This window comes from Phyllobates terribilis, unplaced genomic scaffold, assembly GCF_046119375.1.
Source record: "Phyllobates terribilis strain yellow unplaced genomic scaffold, ASM4611937v1 Scaffold_7__3_contigs__length_470593459, whole genome shotgun sequence".
NCBI classification, from domain to species: domain Eukaryota; kingdom Metazoa; phylum Chordata; class Amphibia; order Anura; family Dendrobatidae; genus Phyllobates; species Phyllobates terribilis.
The window spans coordinates 401,168,108-401,186,804 of NW_027362767.1; the positions used below are offsets into that span (position 1 = coordinate 401,168,108).

The window sequence follows — 18,697 nt, forward strand, 5'->3', positions numbered from 1 at the left end:
CCATTGGGTGGTCCTACTAATGATTGACAGTGAGTGTCTGCATGCACAGTGATACAAGGAAGCCTGTCAATCACTAGTAAAACCACCCATTGGACTCATACATACAAACACCAGGGGTTTCAGAGTCCAGTGGGTGGTCCTACTAGTGATTGACAGGCTTCCCTGAATCACTGTGCATGCAGACACTCACTGTCAATCACTAGTAGGACCACCCACTGGACTCTGAAATCCCTGGTGTTTGTATGTATGAGTCCAGTGGGCAGTCCTAGTGAGTGTCTGCATGCACAGTGATACAAAGAAGCCTGTAAAACAGTAGTAGGACCACCCACTGGACTTATACATACAAACACAAGGAATTACAGAGTCCAGTGGGCGGTCCTACTAGTGATTGACAGGCTTCCCTGAATCACTGTGCATGCAGACACTCACTGTCAATCACTAGTAGGACCACCCACTGGACTCTGAAATCCCTGGTGTTTGTATGTATGAGTCCAGTGGGCGGTCCTAGTGAGTGTCTGCATGCACAGTGATACAAAGAAGCCTGTAAAACAGTAGTAGGACCACCCACTGGACTTATACATACAAACACAATGAATTAAAGTCCAGTGGGCGGTCCTACTAGTGATTGACAGGCTTCCCTGAATCACTGTGCATGCAGACACTCACTGTCAATCACTAGTAGGACCACCCACTGGACTCTGAAATCCCTGGTGTTTGTATGTATGAGTCCAGTGGGCGGTCCTAGTGAGTGTCTGCATGCACAGTGATACAAGGAAGCCTGTAAAACAGCAGTAGGACCACCCACTTGACTTATACATACAAACACAATGAATTAAAGTCCAGTGGGCGGTCCTACTAGTGATTGACAGTGAGTGTCTGCATCATGGTGCATGCAGACACTCACTGTCAATCACTATTATGACCGCCCACTGGACTTGTATTTTGTTAATTGAAATCCATGATTTGCATGCAGATACGTTATACTGAATCTTTTCCAACAAACCTATATATCATTCTTCTCAGCTCCTCCTTCTCTATACCGTGCTGTACACAGATCAGGCGACACATACAACATGACAGGTTCCCTTTAATACAAGTACTTAGCAAAACAAAAGACATGTCAGGATAGGTGACAAGGACTAAGGAAATTTTTTGCCTTACGTGAAGCAAGTCCTGCACCCCATTTTCCTTCCAGTGACCTCTGGATTTACCTTCATTATTTGCTGCATACTAATAGAATCAGAACAATAGATCTAAACCCATCAGGACAATTCAGCAACGACTTACGGGAAAGGAAAGGGTGCGGATGGCATAGAGTGACTGATAAAATGGAGAAATGAGAGGGTGATGGAAATGCAGGAGAAAGGGTGAGGGGCAGCTACTAAAGCAAGCAAGGAAGGGAACAAAAGGCTGGTTTAATGCAAACTGTAAGACAAAGGAAGGTGCAAGGACCATGGGTGTGAAAGAGACGATCAACCAGAGGGGAGGCTGGCATACGAGACGTCCGGCCAGCCTCACCATATCAGAGACAGCCACAAATCAATCACTCGCCTACATTCCTACACACAAGCCATACCAAAGACTGGGGAAAGATGCAGGATGAAATCAGCTTATAATATGGCAGAAAATCTCCTCCCATCCAATAGAGAAAGAGTCATTTATCCGGATTAAGCGAGACAGCGGCATGTGGGAGAGAGACTGTGAGAGAGAGACAAGACGGGGGCTATAGAGAGAGAGAGTGTGCATGCAGGGGAAAGTGACAGTGAGAGATCACAGGGTGGAAGATTGGGGAGGGGAGGGATCTACGACAAGGAGTGAGGGGGAGACAAAGAGAGAAGAGGCGAAGGGAGGGCAGAGAAAGGTAGAAGACAGAGGGATGCAATGACACAAGGAGAGGAGGGGAAACAGCAGGTAGGATGGTGGGCAGGAGGCGAGAAGGTGAGAGAAGAAGATGAGATGGCAGAGAGGGAGAGATAACCTGGAACTGATGCTGATCGCTGGCCAAAAAAAGAAGAAGAAGCATCTCTTCTGGAGCAACAGCGATTTCAGCACTGGACAGCGACCTGGCTCAGGAAGGTGGAAGGGGGGGATATGTAAGCGGCAGAAGATGCGAATGTAGAGGGGGGTCTCACACAAGAAGAGACGCTACTTCTTTAACTCATTAAACAGGTGCCTGTTAAGCGTTGGCTGCTTACCCAACAGACCATCATTTATTACCATTGGAGAGTTATCGATCCTAGCCGGCGGGGGCATCGATGTAGAAAGAGGCGTGCATTTTCCATGTAGGCGGAATCACCAGCCATCTCCTAGAATAGGTGACCAGTATCAAGGATATGCTACTACCTGCTACGTAAAAGATTTGGGGTAAACTGAGGACAGGACTTTAGCTAGCAAAGGAGGAATGGGGAGCGGTGCCTCTCCTCATCTCCCAACTGAGGATGCTTCCCAAGAGTGATCAGTCAAATTAGAAGGTCCGAAATCCTTGGTGGGAAAAGGTGGTCGGAAAGGGGGGTCAGCTCGTTCCTCCCCGGTGTCCGAGCTGAGCACGGTGGGGCAAGAGGCGGACGTGATGGGCGAGTGGACCATACTGGAGCGCCTGCTGGAGGCTGCAGTACAGCAGCACTCCACCATGATAGGGAGGTAAGCTGATGGACTGCAATGGAGGGGTGGGATGGGGTCCAAAGGCTTGGAAACATGGGAGTATTAAATTCAATGCCGTACATTATATCTTCACCTTCACACCATTGATATTCCATAATTCAGGGCCTATCCTAATTACACCAGGCTAACGAGTGGGTGTGGTGAGGGGTTTGCATGAGAAGAACTTGATATCTTATGCATATTTTGGACATGAAACGGTTATAATGATCTATGTGATCGAGAGGTCTGGGCTGCTACTAAGAGCCCCACACGTTGTATCGCTGACCATACATTTACACAGTGCCTGGCAGCATAAAATAGGCTTAAAAAATGTGAACGCTTTCCATTTAACCCCTAGAAGCTTGGAGCAGAAATCTGAATGTACTAGGTGTGTCTGCCATGATTCTCACTATTTACTATATGTATTGCATGTTGCTAGGTCGCGGTCGGATTGCTAGTGTAACCATGCAAACCTGTCACGGCGTGATGGATGTATGAATGCTCCACCGTATTTCCGTGTACACACATTAATTACTAACTCATAAAGATCACTCGTTCCCCGCAGTCTTTTCTCTTTCCCCCTCCTAAAATGTCACACTCGATTTTCCATTTTCTGTTTCCATTTCGTAGCCTTTCATGGTTTGATTTTCTAAATTTGGAATATTTTATTCTATTTTATATTCTAAATCAGAGGCAGATACATTACTCTTTGGGGTGGGTTTTGGTGCAGAGTTCTCACTTAGTCATTTCATGTCTGGTACGTATGCGGACCTCATTATTTTGGACCTTTGCGTCCATACTGTATGTATGTCTGGTATAATGCTCCTTAGTTGTGTGCTCCATTTTGCTGGATATATAAGGGTCTTGTGAATATACCATACATTCCTATTTTCTCAGCTCTAGGCCTAAGGGTTCTTAAAAATGGCAGCCATTTGGCTGGATTATGATGTAGGCCCTTATGTGCAATCTGACAATGACCGACCATACAAGCATGGAACATTCGGCTACCGATCAGACGTACAAACACCGGCTAAGGCTTTAAATAGAGTAATTGTGATCTATGTGTTTGTTTTGGATATTATACACGCACGTTCAGCTCAGTCTTGTGTGGCTTCCAGTGTAATGTTTCCTACATCCAGGTATGGTGCCCTCAATAGCTGTCGACTGTATGGACGAGGATTTCTCCTAACCTCTCTGTACACATGCAAGGGCAGATCCCCCACACATTAACGGGAAAAGGGCAGTGCCTGGCCAGATATCGCTGGTGGTGGCCTATCTCCCCTGGGAATAAAAGGGTCAGGTGTTGAAATTCAACATGTCCGAACCTTCAAAAACATAGTAAGCATCATGAATAAATCTAAAAGTGGGAAACAGCACACAATAGAGTGATACCCTATGGAAGGAGAGTAGGAGAGTGCTGGTTATGCTCTCCTGATGGGGTTGTGACCGGCACAACTCCTATGTAGGCCTGAAGAAAATCAGCTGTCGCTGCCCCATGGTTGGTGGATAAATCCACCAGGAAATATTGGATCCAGTTGGATGAACATGTAGGTTGGCTGTGCTGCTGGAATAAATCTATTCTTCAGAAATGATGATGAGAATAAGGTTGTTTATTCACAAGGCGTTTCAACGACGTACTGGCGTCTTTATCAAGTGAAAAAAACACATGGGTACATTGGTAGCGCAGCCCACCTACGTGTTCATCCAACTGGATCCAATAGTAAGCATCATGTCACGTTTTTGGTGTTTAACATGCCAGAAGTTTGGAAATCTAATGAGTGCATTTGCTGTGAACTTTTTTTTTCTCTTTTACTTTTGATCTCCCATTCCTCTTATAATATATAATAATAATAATTTTTATTTATATAGCGCCAACATATTCCGCAGCACTTTACAATTAAGTAGGGACATGTACAGACAATATATAACATTTCAACAGTTACAGGAGGAGTGAGGTTCCGGCTGCTCGCAAGCTTACAATCTATATGGAAATGGGGGGACATAATAGGTAGAACATGGTCATCAGCCAGTATCTGTCTTAGAGCAGTTACCGTGTGGTATTTGGAGCATGGAGGAAGTGGAGACAGATGAATACACAGGGGCAGATTAAGATTAACATTTAGGAGGGAACAGGGCAGAGTTAGGTCGGTGAGTTGAGGTGATAGGCTTGTCTAAACAGATGTGTTTTTAAAGCACTTTTGAAGACATGGGGGCTAGATATCAGTCGAATTGTTTGTGGTAGTGCATTCCAGAAAACTGGCACGGCACGAGAGAAGTCTTGGAGACGGAGGTGTGAGGTTCGGATTAAGGAGGATGTTAGTTTTAGATCAGTTGCAGAACGTCGGGCACGGGAGGGGTGATAGACAGATATAAGGGGTGAGATATAGGGCGGTGCAGAACTGTGGAGAGCTTTGTGGGTGAGAGAATGGCAAAGGGTAGAGGCGTCGGTGAAGCAGCCTGATAGACATACGACCCTGGCTGCTGCATTCAGGACGGATTGGAGAGGAGAGAGTTTGTTTAGAGCGAGACCAATCAGAAGAGAGTTGCAGTAGTCCAGGCGAGAGTGAAAAAGAGCGACAGTAAGAGTTTTATCAGTATCAAAGGTAAGAAAAGGTTGGATTCTAGAGATGTTTTTAAGGTGCAGGTGACATGAGCAAGTGAGTGATTGAATATGGGAAATAAAGGAAAGTTGTGTGTCAAATATGACTCCAAGACAGCGAGCTTGCTGCTTGGGAGTTATGGTGGCACCACCCAAGGAAATTGAAAAGTCAGGTATAGGTAGGTTAGTAGAGGGAGGAAAAATAAGGAGTTCAGTTTTGGAGAGATTCAGTTTCAGATAGAGGGAGGACATGATGTTAGAGACAGCGGACAGACAATGACTGGTATTTTGTATTAGAGTGGGGGTGATGTCAGGTGAAGAGGTGTATAGTTGGGTGTCATCAGCATAGAGATGATACTGGAAACCAAATCTGCTGATGGTTTGTCCAATAGGGGCAGCATTCAAGGAGAAGAGGAGGGGGCCTAGGACTGATCCTTGTTGAACCCCGATAGTAAGAGGAAGATTAGAGGAAGAAGAGTTGGCAAAAGATACCGTGAAGGAGCGGTCAGAGAGATAGGAGGAGAACCTGGAGAGAACAGTGTCCTTGAGGCTGATAGAGCGGAGCATAGTGAGGATTTGCTGGTGATCCACAGTGTCAAAAGCAGCAGAGAGATCCAGGAGAAACATTAATTAATGCCCATTAATTGATGGGAGACCTCCATATTCAATAGATGGTTTCTAGTATCACTGAAATCTGTGGGTTGACCTTAATCTGAAGACCCGAATACATATTAAGGCTCATTCGGACAATTGTAGACATCAGTCCGATTGGACCGCTAATGCACGGACTGGCTGTGGGTCTCCCAACCCGAGTGTGACAGCCTCATAGACATACATTAAGCTGTCGCGCTTGGCTTGGGAGACCCACAGCCAGTCTGTGCATTGTGGTCTGATCCCTGACCAATTTGCATGGACATCTGAATGAGCAGTGAAACTAATGTCAGCCAAACCCTCTAATATTGAAAGGTTTGGCAGACAGTAGAATGTGTACAGGAGCCTCCTGACTGTCCCCAGACAGATGATGCTAGGGCCAACCAACAGATGACGTCAGGGCCAACTGACAGATGATGTCAGGGCCAACCGACAGATGATGTCAGGGCCAACCGACAGATGATGTCTGGGCCAACCGACAGATGATGTCAGGGGCCAACCGACAGATGATGTCAGGGGCCAACCGACAGATGATGTCAGGGGCCAACCGACAGATGATGTCAGGGGCCAACCGACAGATGATGTCAGGGGACAGAAGGATCTGGCATGTTTTATTTTGGACTACCGATCCTTTTTTTTTCTTGGTGAGGTAAATAGCCACCAGAGTCTTTGGTAGCATCTTTCCTGTGTATAGAGGAGTCGGAAGAGATAGCTGCTGATCAAACCATCCATCGTTGGCTGACAGCCATCTACTGTGCATGGGACCCCTTACTAGAGTAACAAGGGATCCGCAGATGGACCCTTTTAATGGTGGTTAGTTTTTAAACCCCTAGGTACTCACACCACTTTTCCTAGATTTAATTAAATTATGTTAGATTATAATCTAGAGATTATAAATCAAATAAAAGTCCAGGAGCACTAATCCTTAACCTATTAATGACCAATTATGAAAATACACGTCATGGAAGCTAGTTCTGTCACTTTTGTCATGTAGAATTCATGGGTGCAGTTAGTGCACTCGTAGGATTACTGTAGTATTATACAGTTCTGCTCCAACTCCAAGGTTCAGATATATATCACATATCCTGGCAGTTTAACGCCTTAGTAAATTGCAACAGCGACAATTAAGTTTTTCGACAGAGAGAGAGGTTTCCAATTGCGCCTGCATCACGATTGCGGGATGCCAATGGCTCGCCATTGCAACTGGTGTTCTAACAGTGGTCCTTGGGCTTTTGCCTAATTGAGTGTTTTTCCCAGCGGAGCACTTGGCTGTTTCGGCTATATGCTAGTCTACGACTTCATTCAGACTCCTCCTCACTGTCGCTAGCATTACATTTCCCCTCGAGTGACTGCTGCTTCCCTTGACAAAATAAGCTGTGTGCCAGAAGCAGGACCCGAGGCAATCATCTAATTGCCCCAGCATTTGCAATATAAAAGCCAATTTCTCATGAAGCTTTCTGTCATTCATTATGGGGTATAGAAAACAAATGTTGCAGTCTTAGGCAGCTTTTTTGCAGATAACCCCAATGATAACAAGAATTGAAGCTGATTACACCCAGTCCCAAAACGTCAGGAACAGTAGTGGACTACCTTCAGCCACCACTAGGGGAGTTTACTGCAAACAGACAAGCTCAATAGTAGCTGTATAACTCTATTTGCGGTTAGCTCCCCCTTGTGGTGGCTGCGTATAACCAAAAGTTTACCATTTATGCAGTCAGAAAAACAGAGTTTCCCTAATTGTAAAATTTACAAAACTAAGCGCATTATTTTGGACCTAAATTTAGATTTTGGCTTTGAAATAAGTTGAGTTTTTGTGCAACAATTTAAGGTTTAAAGCTGCTGTATTCTGTTCCCTAAATGCAGGCCAACCTGGTTTCATCCTAATCCTTGATCACTCTGTTTTTCGTTCAATCATCTAGATGCAAAGGTTATCCCGAGCCTAAATATTCAAAAGGTTGGCAGAAAACTATGAAGAGTAGCTGGATAAAGATTAGTAAACATCTTGAATTCCCAAAAAAGTGGTAAAAATCCTAATTATTTCATAGGTAGGACCATTTAGGACCTCGTGGTGGTTTGATATTCGATTGATGGAAATGCAGAATACAGAACGCACTTTGTATCTTCACTTTTAATTCACACAACTGCCGAATTTAAGTAAAGATGCCATTGAAAACAAGATTATGGAATTCCCAAAATGCCATTTATGCTTTACATCTACGGGAACCATAAGTGACCTTTAGTGTCTACCTTCAACCAGCTCAATCAAAGGCACAAGCTTTACATAAATAATCCACGGGGCGAGTCTGTTCTGTGGATTCACTTTAAGCTTGCATATCGTGCTTCTCGCTCTTCTGGTTCGCCTTTATGTTTCAGCTTGAGAAGCTGAAAGCTTCTGCCTACAATTAGAGCTTGATATTACACCTCCATAATATTTTATTCTTGATTTCTTCTTTATAGTTTAGCAACTCCCAGCAATGCCAGTCCATTGCGAATCAGATAATGACCCACCCCCATACACACAGAAGACACAGGCTGGGGAAAACAGAACGTTTTACTGCTTAGAGGCAATGGGCTTGGTGGTTACAATAAGTCACAGTCCTTGGCAGTTCCGGAATATATGTAGCAGCTTGTAATTGCAAATTGTGATGATACTTGTCAGTAACGGTCTTGTCCTTCTCTTCTGAGATGGTGATTTACTGTTCAACTCCAGTCTCTGGGGTTAACTAATCTTGGCAGCTTGTGTCCTGCCCAGCACTCACTATACTTGGCTTCTCCAGAGGTTTACGCACTGTTCTTCATAGCCTCTTGTACCTCCATTCTTTGCTGGGAACCCCAGTTTCATCTTTACTTGCCTCACTCTATCAACTAAACCTCCATATGAAAAAAAATAAATTTGGTGGACTTGGATAAGATTTCGTTCAAAACTTATCCTCATGGTTGGTACAGTAATTCACTATAGATTCCTGTAAAAATCTGCAGATTTTCTGTCCTGTGTGGAGATATTATTAATCTGTAAAGCCACCCAAACACTTTAGCAGGTATCTCACCCAACTGTCCCATAGGCAGGAGCGCTTGTTCTGCCGTTGTCTATGAGAGCCGCTGCCGGACATCTCTGGTGGCGGCTTATCTCCCAGAGATCAAAAGGATCGACAGTCTGAATTCGGACATGCCAGATCCTGGTCTCTCCCATCGTATCAGTTGGAGGCCCCCATATACAATACACTGTCAGCTGAACCCGTTGATATCAGCGAGTTCAGATGACATCAGTCTAATGTGTACGGGGGCTTAAGTCTAAAGCAATTCACCTCTTTCTTTCATAGGATACTTCCAATAACTGCAAAGTTTTATTTGATATGCTAAAATATTGTAAAGTAAGAAAGGGAAACCAGGCATTGATTGTAAAGAATGAGTCATGGAGTGTGACTCAGAGGTTAACACCAGTGAAATGCTTGTATCTATGGAATCATCAGGAAAATATCCAATAAACCCTGTACTAAAGTCTTGGAGATGTGTCATGATGCAAACTGCGGGGTAGTAAGACAACTCTCAACCCCTAAACTGGAACTAATGTTACTGTGCTGACATCACCAAGTATGACTTACCAACCAATCAAGCTGGCAATGGAACTGCTGGATCACGGCGGAGGTCCGGTGCTAGGTGTCACCACCATCAAACTAAGATTATAAGGTACACACCAAACCTTCTGTTAAAGAGGACTTTTCTCTTGAATCTGAGCACCTCCTCCACTTACCGCCGCTCCACTGATTCTGGAACAGTTATTCTTTTTCTTCTGTGCTTTTCCGTTCCAAAGTTATGTCCCCCGGTAATAATTGTGCAAATTTTCCCTTCATCCAACTGAGCGTATACCATAGGACTCCTCTGTGGGCGATGGCTTTTTCACCTCTGATTCCGGCCAATCAAAACACGGCCTCGCCCACAGAGGAGTTCTGTGGAATACGGTCAGTTGATTGAAGGAAAAATGTACATCTTTATTACCGTGGGGCATAGCATTGGAATGGAGGGGCATACAATAAAAAAATATGTTATCGGAGGAAGTAAAGGTCCTCTCTAAAAACACTTAACACTAAATATATAAAAAAAACAAACACACATAGACACCAATTTAAAAAGGAGGAAATGGCTGTGGCCAGCTTGTTACTCACGTGCCTCGGTCCGTTTGATTATCCGGTGCTCAATGTTGGGCTTTGAAAGTAACCTGGTGTGATCCCTAGAGTCTCACCTGTGTTTTGGTATTGCTCTAAGACTATTAGTAACTCTCTTAGTTTCTGTGCTCAGTTCCAGTCCACATTCATCAGGACTTCTCCTGCTTGTCTGTGGTTTCGAGTCCCTGAGTTACTTGCCTGCGGTTTCCAGTAACCTTGCTACCTACCTGCCTGCGGTTTCCAGTATCGCTACCGTCTTGTCTGTGGTATCCAGTAACCTTGCTACCTACCTGCCTGCGGTTTCCAGTATCGCTACCTTCTTGTCTGTGGTTTCCAGTAACCTTGCTACGTACCTGCCTGCGGTTTCCAGTATCGCTATCTTCTTGTCTGTGGTTTCCAGTAACCTTGCTGCTTGTCTGTTTTTTGACAGGTTGATTTCCAGAATCAACCTGCCTGTGGTTTCCAAGACGTTTTCCTGGCTGTCTTCAGCTTCCAAGGTATTCAGACTTTCTAGGGTCTCCTGAGACCTGTCTGCTACCTGTCCCCAGCCTTCTAGAACCTCTTTACATGTCCGCCTGCGGTTTTGAAGACATCTTTCTGGCTATGTGTGGCTTCCATGGTAATAGACTTTCTTGTTATTCTGGAGTTCTGCCTGCTACCTGTCTGAGTCTCCATGACGTCTCCTGTTTGCCAATGTACTTCAGGAGCTCTGCTATCTCCCCGAGGTCTTCAGTAACTTTTCTATCTGTCTGTGGTTCCCATCACTTTAGTGAACTTCTGGTTTGCATTGTACGTGTGTCACGGGTGTGTCAGGTGTGACAGACACTTGTTCTGGATCCAAATGTAGAAGGTCATTGCACTTGGCTCTGCAGGCACCTTCTTGATCTTCTCATCTCTGTAGTGTAGTGATATCCTTCTCCTTCTAGGACCTAGCAGTGACCTCCACCTTCTGCTGCTAATTGACACACCCTTGCTGGATGTTTAAATACCTTCAGTCTCTCCAGAGAGTCGCCAATGATAGCTCTATTTTCTTCAGTCCAGGCTTGAAGTACTAGTAGTCGGCTAGTGTCTTCTTGGAGTTCCCTTGGAGGATAGTTGGCGTGATCTCTCTGGTGTCTTCTCAAGCTAAATGTTTCCCTTGTCTGTTTACCTATTTGTCTTTAGTTGCAGTGGAGGCTAACTAGTGCTCACCCGTCCCCTCCCTATCTAGGGCCTATCGCTAGGGGCAGTCAGGGATTAGGTTTCCTGATCGGCGATAGGTGTGGAACCTATTTAGGGACATTAGGGGAGACAAGGTGTTGTCAGATCTGCCTAAGGGTTTCCACTCCCCCTTTCCCTAGTGTTTGGGCTTCCTCCCCCTCTTCCCATTGTTGTACACTTAGTCTTTCCCTCTCCTTGGATGATAACGTGTCCGTGTTTCACAAGCTACATTTGGCTGCTGTGCCATGGCAATGTGCCCACTTGGACCTTGGGCTTAGAGGATCCACAATGCAAATGACTTACCCTCCTAACAAAGAGATTGCGACCAAAAAAAATTAAACACACAATAGTATAAGGAATGGAGTGAGGGAAGGCAGAGATCCAGTCTTCAGGACAAATAGACTGACAAAACCACATCTACAGTACACTTTCTTATATAGCAACAATGGGTCACATGAGATTTGTTAAACCCAATGACTCACTGTTACAGAGGCAGGTAGGCAGGTTCACCCGTGCAACAACAGCCTCATAGGTCTAAACAATAATCCAACCATTACCCGTTCATACCCAACCTTAGTTTCCCATGCAACAGGCACAAGGACCCAATCACCTATCGTCACTATCCTATCCCACTCTACTCACCAACCAATCTGAAAATTTTCCTGCCAAAATTGTTCAGAGAAGATAGCAGGGATTTACTTGGGGTGTCCAATAACCTCACATGTATCCCTCCATATTATCTGGGAATCCTCCATGAAATAAATGAGGAACCTATAGGCCTCCTTATTTGCTAGGCCCATTTGGCTTACTACTCAGCCCATCTAAATCATCTGATTAACACAATAAAAAGGGTGGGTGGGGGGAACCATTAATTTAGAATCCTCTAAACTTCTGAAATTTTAACAGAGACTGGTTCCTTTCCTCAGAGTGGAGGGCGGCTACAAAGAGAATCCAACCTCTCGGAGTATTATACGACTGTCCTATGATTTCAGTAGGCACCATGTAATGCTTTGTCTCTCCTGTGGAGGCGCTGCAAGGAAACTGAACACTTACTTCCGAGTTCTCTTGCCAATTACAACTGATCATTGGGGATCCCAGCATTTTTTGGATTTTTTTTTTAAATAAAACAATTTTATAAGGGTTACCAAAAGCATAATTACCACCGTTGGTCAGAACTGCTGCCCGGTACCATCACAGCCTGAATTGTATATTCAAATTTTAATATAACTAATATATAGGTAGAATTCAATGCATGATCCATTAGAGTGGGGTACAACGCGGATCCCAATTATGTGATTACAACCTGAGCCCTCTAGTATTACATTATCCAACCTGTGATAGACAGCTTCATTATACCGACAGCTGTACGCTCCACAAAACATAAGCAGTTTCTCCTCACTTTCCGCCCATCAGTCACCGATACATCACATGGAATTAGCACGATCACTGACTATTGAATTAGGTTGATGGAAGAAGTCTACGGAAAATAATGGTATTGATGGCTAGTCTGTTCCACCTCTGCCCCGTATCCTCGTCATGGGCGAAAGAAGAACACAAATATATCTATGAAAGTACGACATTAAGGCATGTGCACACGTTAAGTATTTACAGCAGGCATTTCTGCATCAAAAATGTGTCTCGTGGCAGGAAAAACACTGCATTTTTAATGCTCTTTTTTCATTAAAATAGGTTTAAAATGCTGCAAAAACGCTGAAAGAATCAACAGGAAAAATAATCAGCATGTGCATGAGATTTCAGAAATTCATTCATTTTGCTGGGGCAGATAAATGCAACTTTTTTTGCAGAAAAAATAAGAAAAATTGCGAGGTGTGAATATACCCTTATGATCCAGGTATCTCACTATATATCTCTTTCTGTATCTAGAATCCAAAAATAGACAGTACTACAGAAAACTTCTCCAAAAATAGCGGACCTTATTTGGCCATATATGGCGACATTTGGCTCAAAAAAATAATGAATGTCTCTCGAGCCATCTATCCCATATCTGTCCATCTAGAAAAACAAAAACAAAAAAATGCAGCCGAAAAAGTGCAGGTATAGCTGAAAGCCCACAGGTTGTAACCCAACGACCTATGGTACATTAAAAAAAAAAAAAAAAAAAAAAGCGGCAACACTCAATAGTAAATTCCCTGTAAAAAAAAAAATGGTATATTTATTGGCTGGTGTGAACAAGTGGCAACATTTTGGCTTAAGAGCAAGTGATCCTTGGCATAGAATATGCTATTGAGTGCTGTCTGCTTTTTGTTATTTTACTATCTGTCCCATATCTGTCTATCCATACCTATCTATCCCATTATTAGCCCACGTGGCAATGTTTTGGCTCACTATAACGGAGCCTTCCTCAAGCCGTGTACAAGTTGTACCTATTGCATACAAATGGATGCATCATTAAAAGATGATTATTATACTGGACAATTGTTATGCAATTAAAGAGGTTGTCCACTACTATAGAGACTGCCCCCGTCAATTTAAAATGTGGAAATAAGATTTTTTGCAAGTACCTTGTGTTGAGATTCTTGCCTGTGAGTGGCGCTATTGCTGACCGCTCACCAGGCATCACGTGACCCGGCTGCAGCCGGATACGACATCCACTGATGTCACTTCAAGTTCCGGCTGCAGCCAAGCGTGACCCAGTGACGCGCACCCCCTGATTGATGGGCTGTGGGTGGGGTTTCACCGCACACAGTAAACTTAAAATAACAAAAGGGAGTCTTTCAATAGGTAACAGTAAAGTTCTTTTCCCAAATGTGGTGCACCCTGTCGTGGGTATCACTACGTAAGTTCTCATTCTCTCTATATGGCCCTAGCGAGGGTCACCGGTTTTCCCGCTAGGTCGCAAATCTCTTCTGGATGTAATCAACCAAGTCCCGTTGATCCTCCTACGCACCAACCGGCCCCCTCCCAACCTGAAGGCCTAATGCCAACTATTCCCAGTACCGTAGGTGCAAGGTGCAAGTTGGAAGTGATGGCACTGTTCACTCGCGTGGATCCTCTGCAATCGCAGGCGTGGCTCTCCTGTCACGGTCTTCTCATGGCTCTTGTTGGCTTGACCGTCGGCGGTAGTTTTTTAAGCTTGGGGCAGAGAGGACTAGGCCTCGACTCTTGACAGTTGACACCGTGTCTTGGAGGCCCAATCAGCACAGAGCACAGATTCTGGCTCTGACCAGCGAAGGTGGAATTTGGAGTTCTCCAGCAAGGAATCTGGACCTTTTCTGGCAGTGGCCGACACCCGGGTAACACTGGACTCAGCGGCACCTCTGGAGCACGTCTGCTCCACTCTCCTGCTTGGCTCCAAATCTGCCTTCAGTTTGGGGCACAGGGCTTTTATATCCAGGAAGTTCTTCCTGGGAGTCACCAGATCAGGTCCAGCACCCGAAAGTACTCCCCCTGCAAACCTTCTAGCGCAATTTGGTTGCGCTTGATTTTGTCTGGCCAGCAGATGGCAGTCTTTCCTCACTAATGGCACATCCTGTAAGAGTTCTTCTAGAATTTCACTGCTTCTTATTACATGTGTCCTATCTTATCCTCTCCTTAGAAGATGGAGAAGGTGTGGGATGTGGTCAATGAGTTTACACAGCACTTGTTTCTCTTAGATTTTTGCCTATGATGGAGTGTTTGGAGAAAAATTCCCACAACATTTTGGAGGTGTTTCTGAGAATTTTTCTCCATTCATCCATAAGAGCATTTGTGAGGTCAGACGCTGATGTTTGAGGAGTTGGCCGGGCTCACATTCTCCATTCTAGGTCGGATGGAGCTGAGGTCAGGCTTGTGTGCAGCCAGTCATGTTCTTCCACCAAACTTCACCAACTATGTCTTTATGGACCTTAGCACCCTATAGTATTATCCCTCCTCCACCAAATTTTACAATTTGCAAAATGCAATTATAAAACTCCATCCGATGCTTGGCATTGTGCCTGCATGCAGGTGAACGGTCACGGACTTGATACCATGAAGCTCCCGATGGGCGCACAGTTTTTATGCTGATCTTAATATCAGATTAGGTCTGGATTCTGCAGTTATGGAGTCAGCAGAGAGTTACTGACTTTTCTGTCCTCTGCTCCTCAGCACTTGGACCCCCGTTCTCTAAAACATTACATGATCTTTACTTCATGGCTGAGTTGTTGCGGTTCCTTCCACTTCTCAACAAAACCCCTGGACTGGGGTTACAGAGTCAGCTGCTGACCGGAGGAGCAAGCTGGTGGCAAGAAGGGTCATCATAATACGAGGCCAATACCAAGCAGTAAAGTTAGGTACAAAATCAGAAAGAAAGTGGGTGGTCAAAATACAAGCCAAGATCAGAATATGGGATAAACAAAGTAACACAACAGTAGCAATGGATCAGAGTGACCAGGTGTAGCTAATCTAAATAACTGGCAGCCAAAGACTGTCTGCTGGGGTTTATATATTATAAGGAGTCCCGCCCAAGGCTCCCAGCAGAAAGCTAATTACATTTCCAGCCCACTGCCAAAAAACATAGGCAGACAGTAAGGAGACAACTAGTCTAAGCAATCTTACAGCTAAATATCCACACACTGTCCTCATCCAGCAGTAGTCACATTAGTCTGGCGTCACCTAGTGACCAGGGCAGAGGTCACAGCAGAATGTTCAGAAATGGATGTGACAAAATGGGGCAGAAAGAAAAACACCCGTCCCAATACTTTTGCTTATATAATGTATGACGTACCTTGACTAACAGATTAAAGAGGTTGTCCACTACTTTAGCATTGATGATCTATCCTTGGGATAGGTCATCAATGTCTGATCGGTCGGGGTCCAACACCAGGAACCTCCACCGATCAGCAGTTCTCGGTGTCAGTGGCGGTTGGCACCGGCCAGAGATGAAAACTTGAGGAGCTGGCCGTGTTCTGATAGTGGCCGGGACTGGGTATTACCTATCTGCCTCCTATTGATTTGAAGATCAGAAGATGGAGCAGCTTCGGATTTCTGGCCGGTGGCCGCCAACACTAATAACAGCTGATCGGCGGGGGTGCCGGGTGTCGGACCCCGATCGATCAGACATTGATGATCTATACTAAGGATAGATCATCAATGCTAAAGTAGCAGAAACCTCTTTAAGTAGTAATTAAGTCAAACATTCTTCAATCACTGGATGTTGGAATGAGCATAAGAAAGCAATTTTAGGACTTCCGGTTCTGGCACGCGCATGGACGGTTGCTGGTGAGAGCAGCTCCACACCTCCACCACTCTATTTGGGTTTTCCCAGGCTCATATCAAAGAGAAAGTAGGGTGAAACCTGGACGTGATCTTCTCCCAGGCGTTCACCACATTTTCTGGAAATACCAGAACAGGAACAGGACCCCAGCAAGAAAATCCTCGCTCGCAAAGAAAGATGGCAACAGCAAAATGGCGCCGGACACACCGTGACCAAAAAAGTCCTTTTCACAATCTGCCCCATTTTCACAGAACTCTGAGGAGGGAGGAGATGAACATCTTACAACATCTTACAGGGCTTAACATCCCCTACAAAACCCTAGAAGCTGAGGCTGCTAAAGTACTGGCCCTGGACATCAAACAGTCCTTAGAACACATAGTCTTGACCACTCTTTCAGCAGATGTAAGCAGCCATGCTGACAGAACAGACTCTGCAGAAAACAGAACCAGTTCAACTGAAGATGAGCTGTTAAAAATACAATCTGAGCTAAGTAAAGCTATTAAAGTAAGCCAACAATTAATGGACCAGGTGGATGACCTAGAAAACAGGTCCCGGAGAAATAATTTAAGAATTATTGGCTTGCCAGAGTTATTCACCTCCAATTAATTTATGGGAATATGCATGGAGAAATCACCTACAACTCTGGGTATTACTGTGACACCTCGCCCTCCCTGGGATCTTGGGGTACTTGGAGCTGGGTCAGTGTAGGGGTCAAGGGAGGGATGCAGTCGTGGCCTAGACATGGTCCGTGCCCAGGGCAGTCACATAAAAGATGTAATGGGCAATTCAAGGATGAGTGGTATTTTCGACTACGCCACCTGCGGTTCCTAGTGATGGACACCAGCGCTGCTACAGTCCACTGAGGCTGGTGTTAGGGCAGCTAGGATGGAACGTCTCCCCACAGGCGGAGCAGGCCTCAGGGCAGTGTGAGGAGGAATGGTGGGTGCAGTGCCGCGCAGGAAATAACAGGCTGAGGCGGTGTGTGAAGTCATCTGGGTCTTTACTCACTTGGGATAAACTTTCAGCCGCAAAGCTTCTTTCTGCTATACACGGCGTACTGCGGCCACCAGGAAGGGGGTCCAGCACTTCCCATGTAGATCAGGAGCACCTGTCGTGTGTTCCTCTCCTTGGTAAGTTCTCCCACTAAGTCTCCTCCTGACTGTGTGTGGTACGAACGTGGTGTAAGGCCGGGTCCCACTGGATAAACGCAGTTTAAGAGATACAGGTGGCGTATGCCGCTCCGTCCGTATCCCCCTGGGATCCACTAAGCCTCCGGGCTTTTCTGACTGAGACGTGAAGTAACAATTCAGATGTCGGGGGCCGGTTACCCCTTTTGCAGCAGGAATCACTCTGACTAGGCCAGAGTAAAGAATACAGGTGGCGACTCTGCTCCGTCCGTATCCTCCTGGGATCCTTTTGCCTGTGGAGCCTATCTCCTCTGCTCCCCTCCAGGGCCTTCTTAGGACAGGACCTTGACCGGGTAGAGACAGTGGTTAACTCTGATCCACTCCTCGCCTCAAGGCCAGAGTACGAGGACCGCGAACCTTCAGTCAGCTACAGCCTCTTGCTGGACCCTGACAGAAGACCCTCAATCAAAGACCTTGAACCTAAGATGGCCGTCAGAGGGGCCCATCTTAAATATGAATCAATAAGTGCTTCCTAAAAGTGTGTCCTCCACCCTCAGCCACTACATGGTTCCCCCTATCTTTGGTTCCCCCCATCTCCTCTATCCCGGGCCGGGGCAGCACCCTGGTGCATTTAGACCCCCTACAGGACAGGAGTGGTGTAGTGTTGAGTGGTGAAGTGGGGTCCTTAGAGATGCTCCATCCTTACTTGGAAGAGGAGATACCACACGTCGAACTGAGGTGCAGTACCCCTGTGGCGACTGAACCCTCAGGGGCGCCACATTACCAACAAACTAAAGGTGGAAAGAGCACACCGCCCTCCAACCAGGTGTACTTAATCTTAAAGGTGGAATCTTAATCTTAAGGGTAGAAAGAGCACACGGTCCTCCGCGCCCACCATTGCAAGGATCATCTCCTACCAGACCAAGACCTGTAATCGTAAAATATCTGTATTATGTAGACAAATCAAATATTCTCCAAAACTACAGGATAAAAGATCACTTGTTTTAATCCGGGTCACAGGGTCATAATATTCAACGAATACTCCATGGAGGTTCCAAAAAAATGAAGAGCATTCAGTGAACTATGCACTGAACTAGTGAACTTCTGTTCCCTGCCGTTCTCA

General features: G+C 45.4%; 1 protein-coding gene across 1 annotated transcript in view; it reads left to right on the forward strand.

Annotated features, from left to right (window-relative positions):
• Window positions 1-1,377: 1,377 nt before the first annotated feature.
• The window catches only part of LOC141155018 (gap junction delta-2 protein-like), a 70,254-nt gene continuing 52,934 nt past the window's right edge, over window positions 1,378-18,697 (forward strand). The window contains exon 1 of the mRNA XM_073641615.1: window positions 1,378-2,640. Within this exon, the coding sequence (XP_073497716.1) occupies window positions 2,570-2,640 (71 nt within the window). The 5' untranslated portion in view covers window positions 1,378-2,569. The remainder of the gene's footprint in view (window positions 2,641-18,697) is intronic.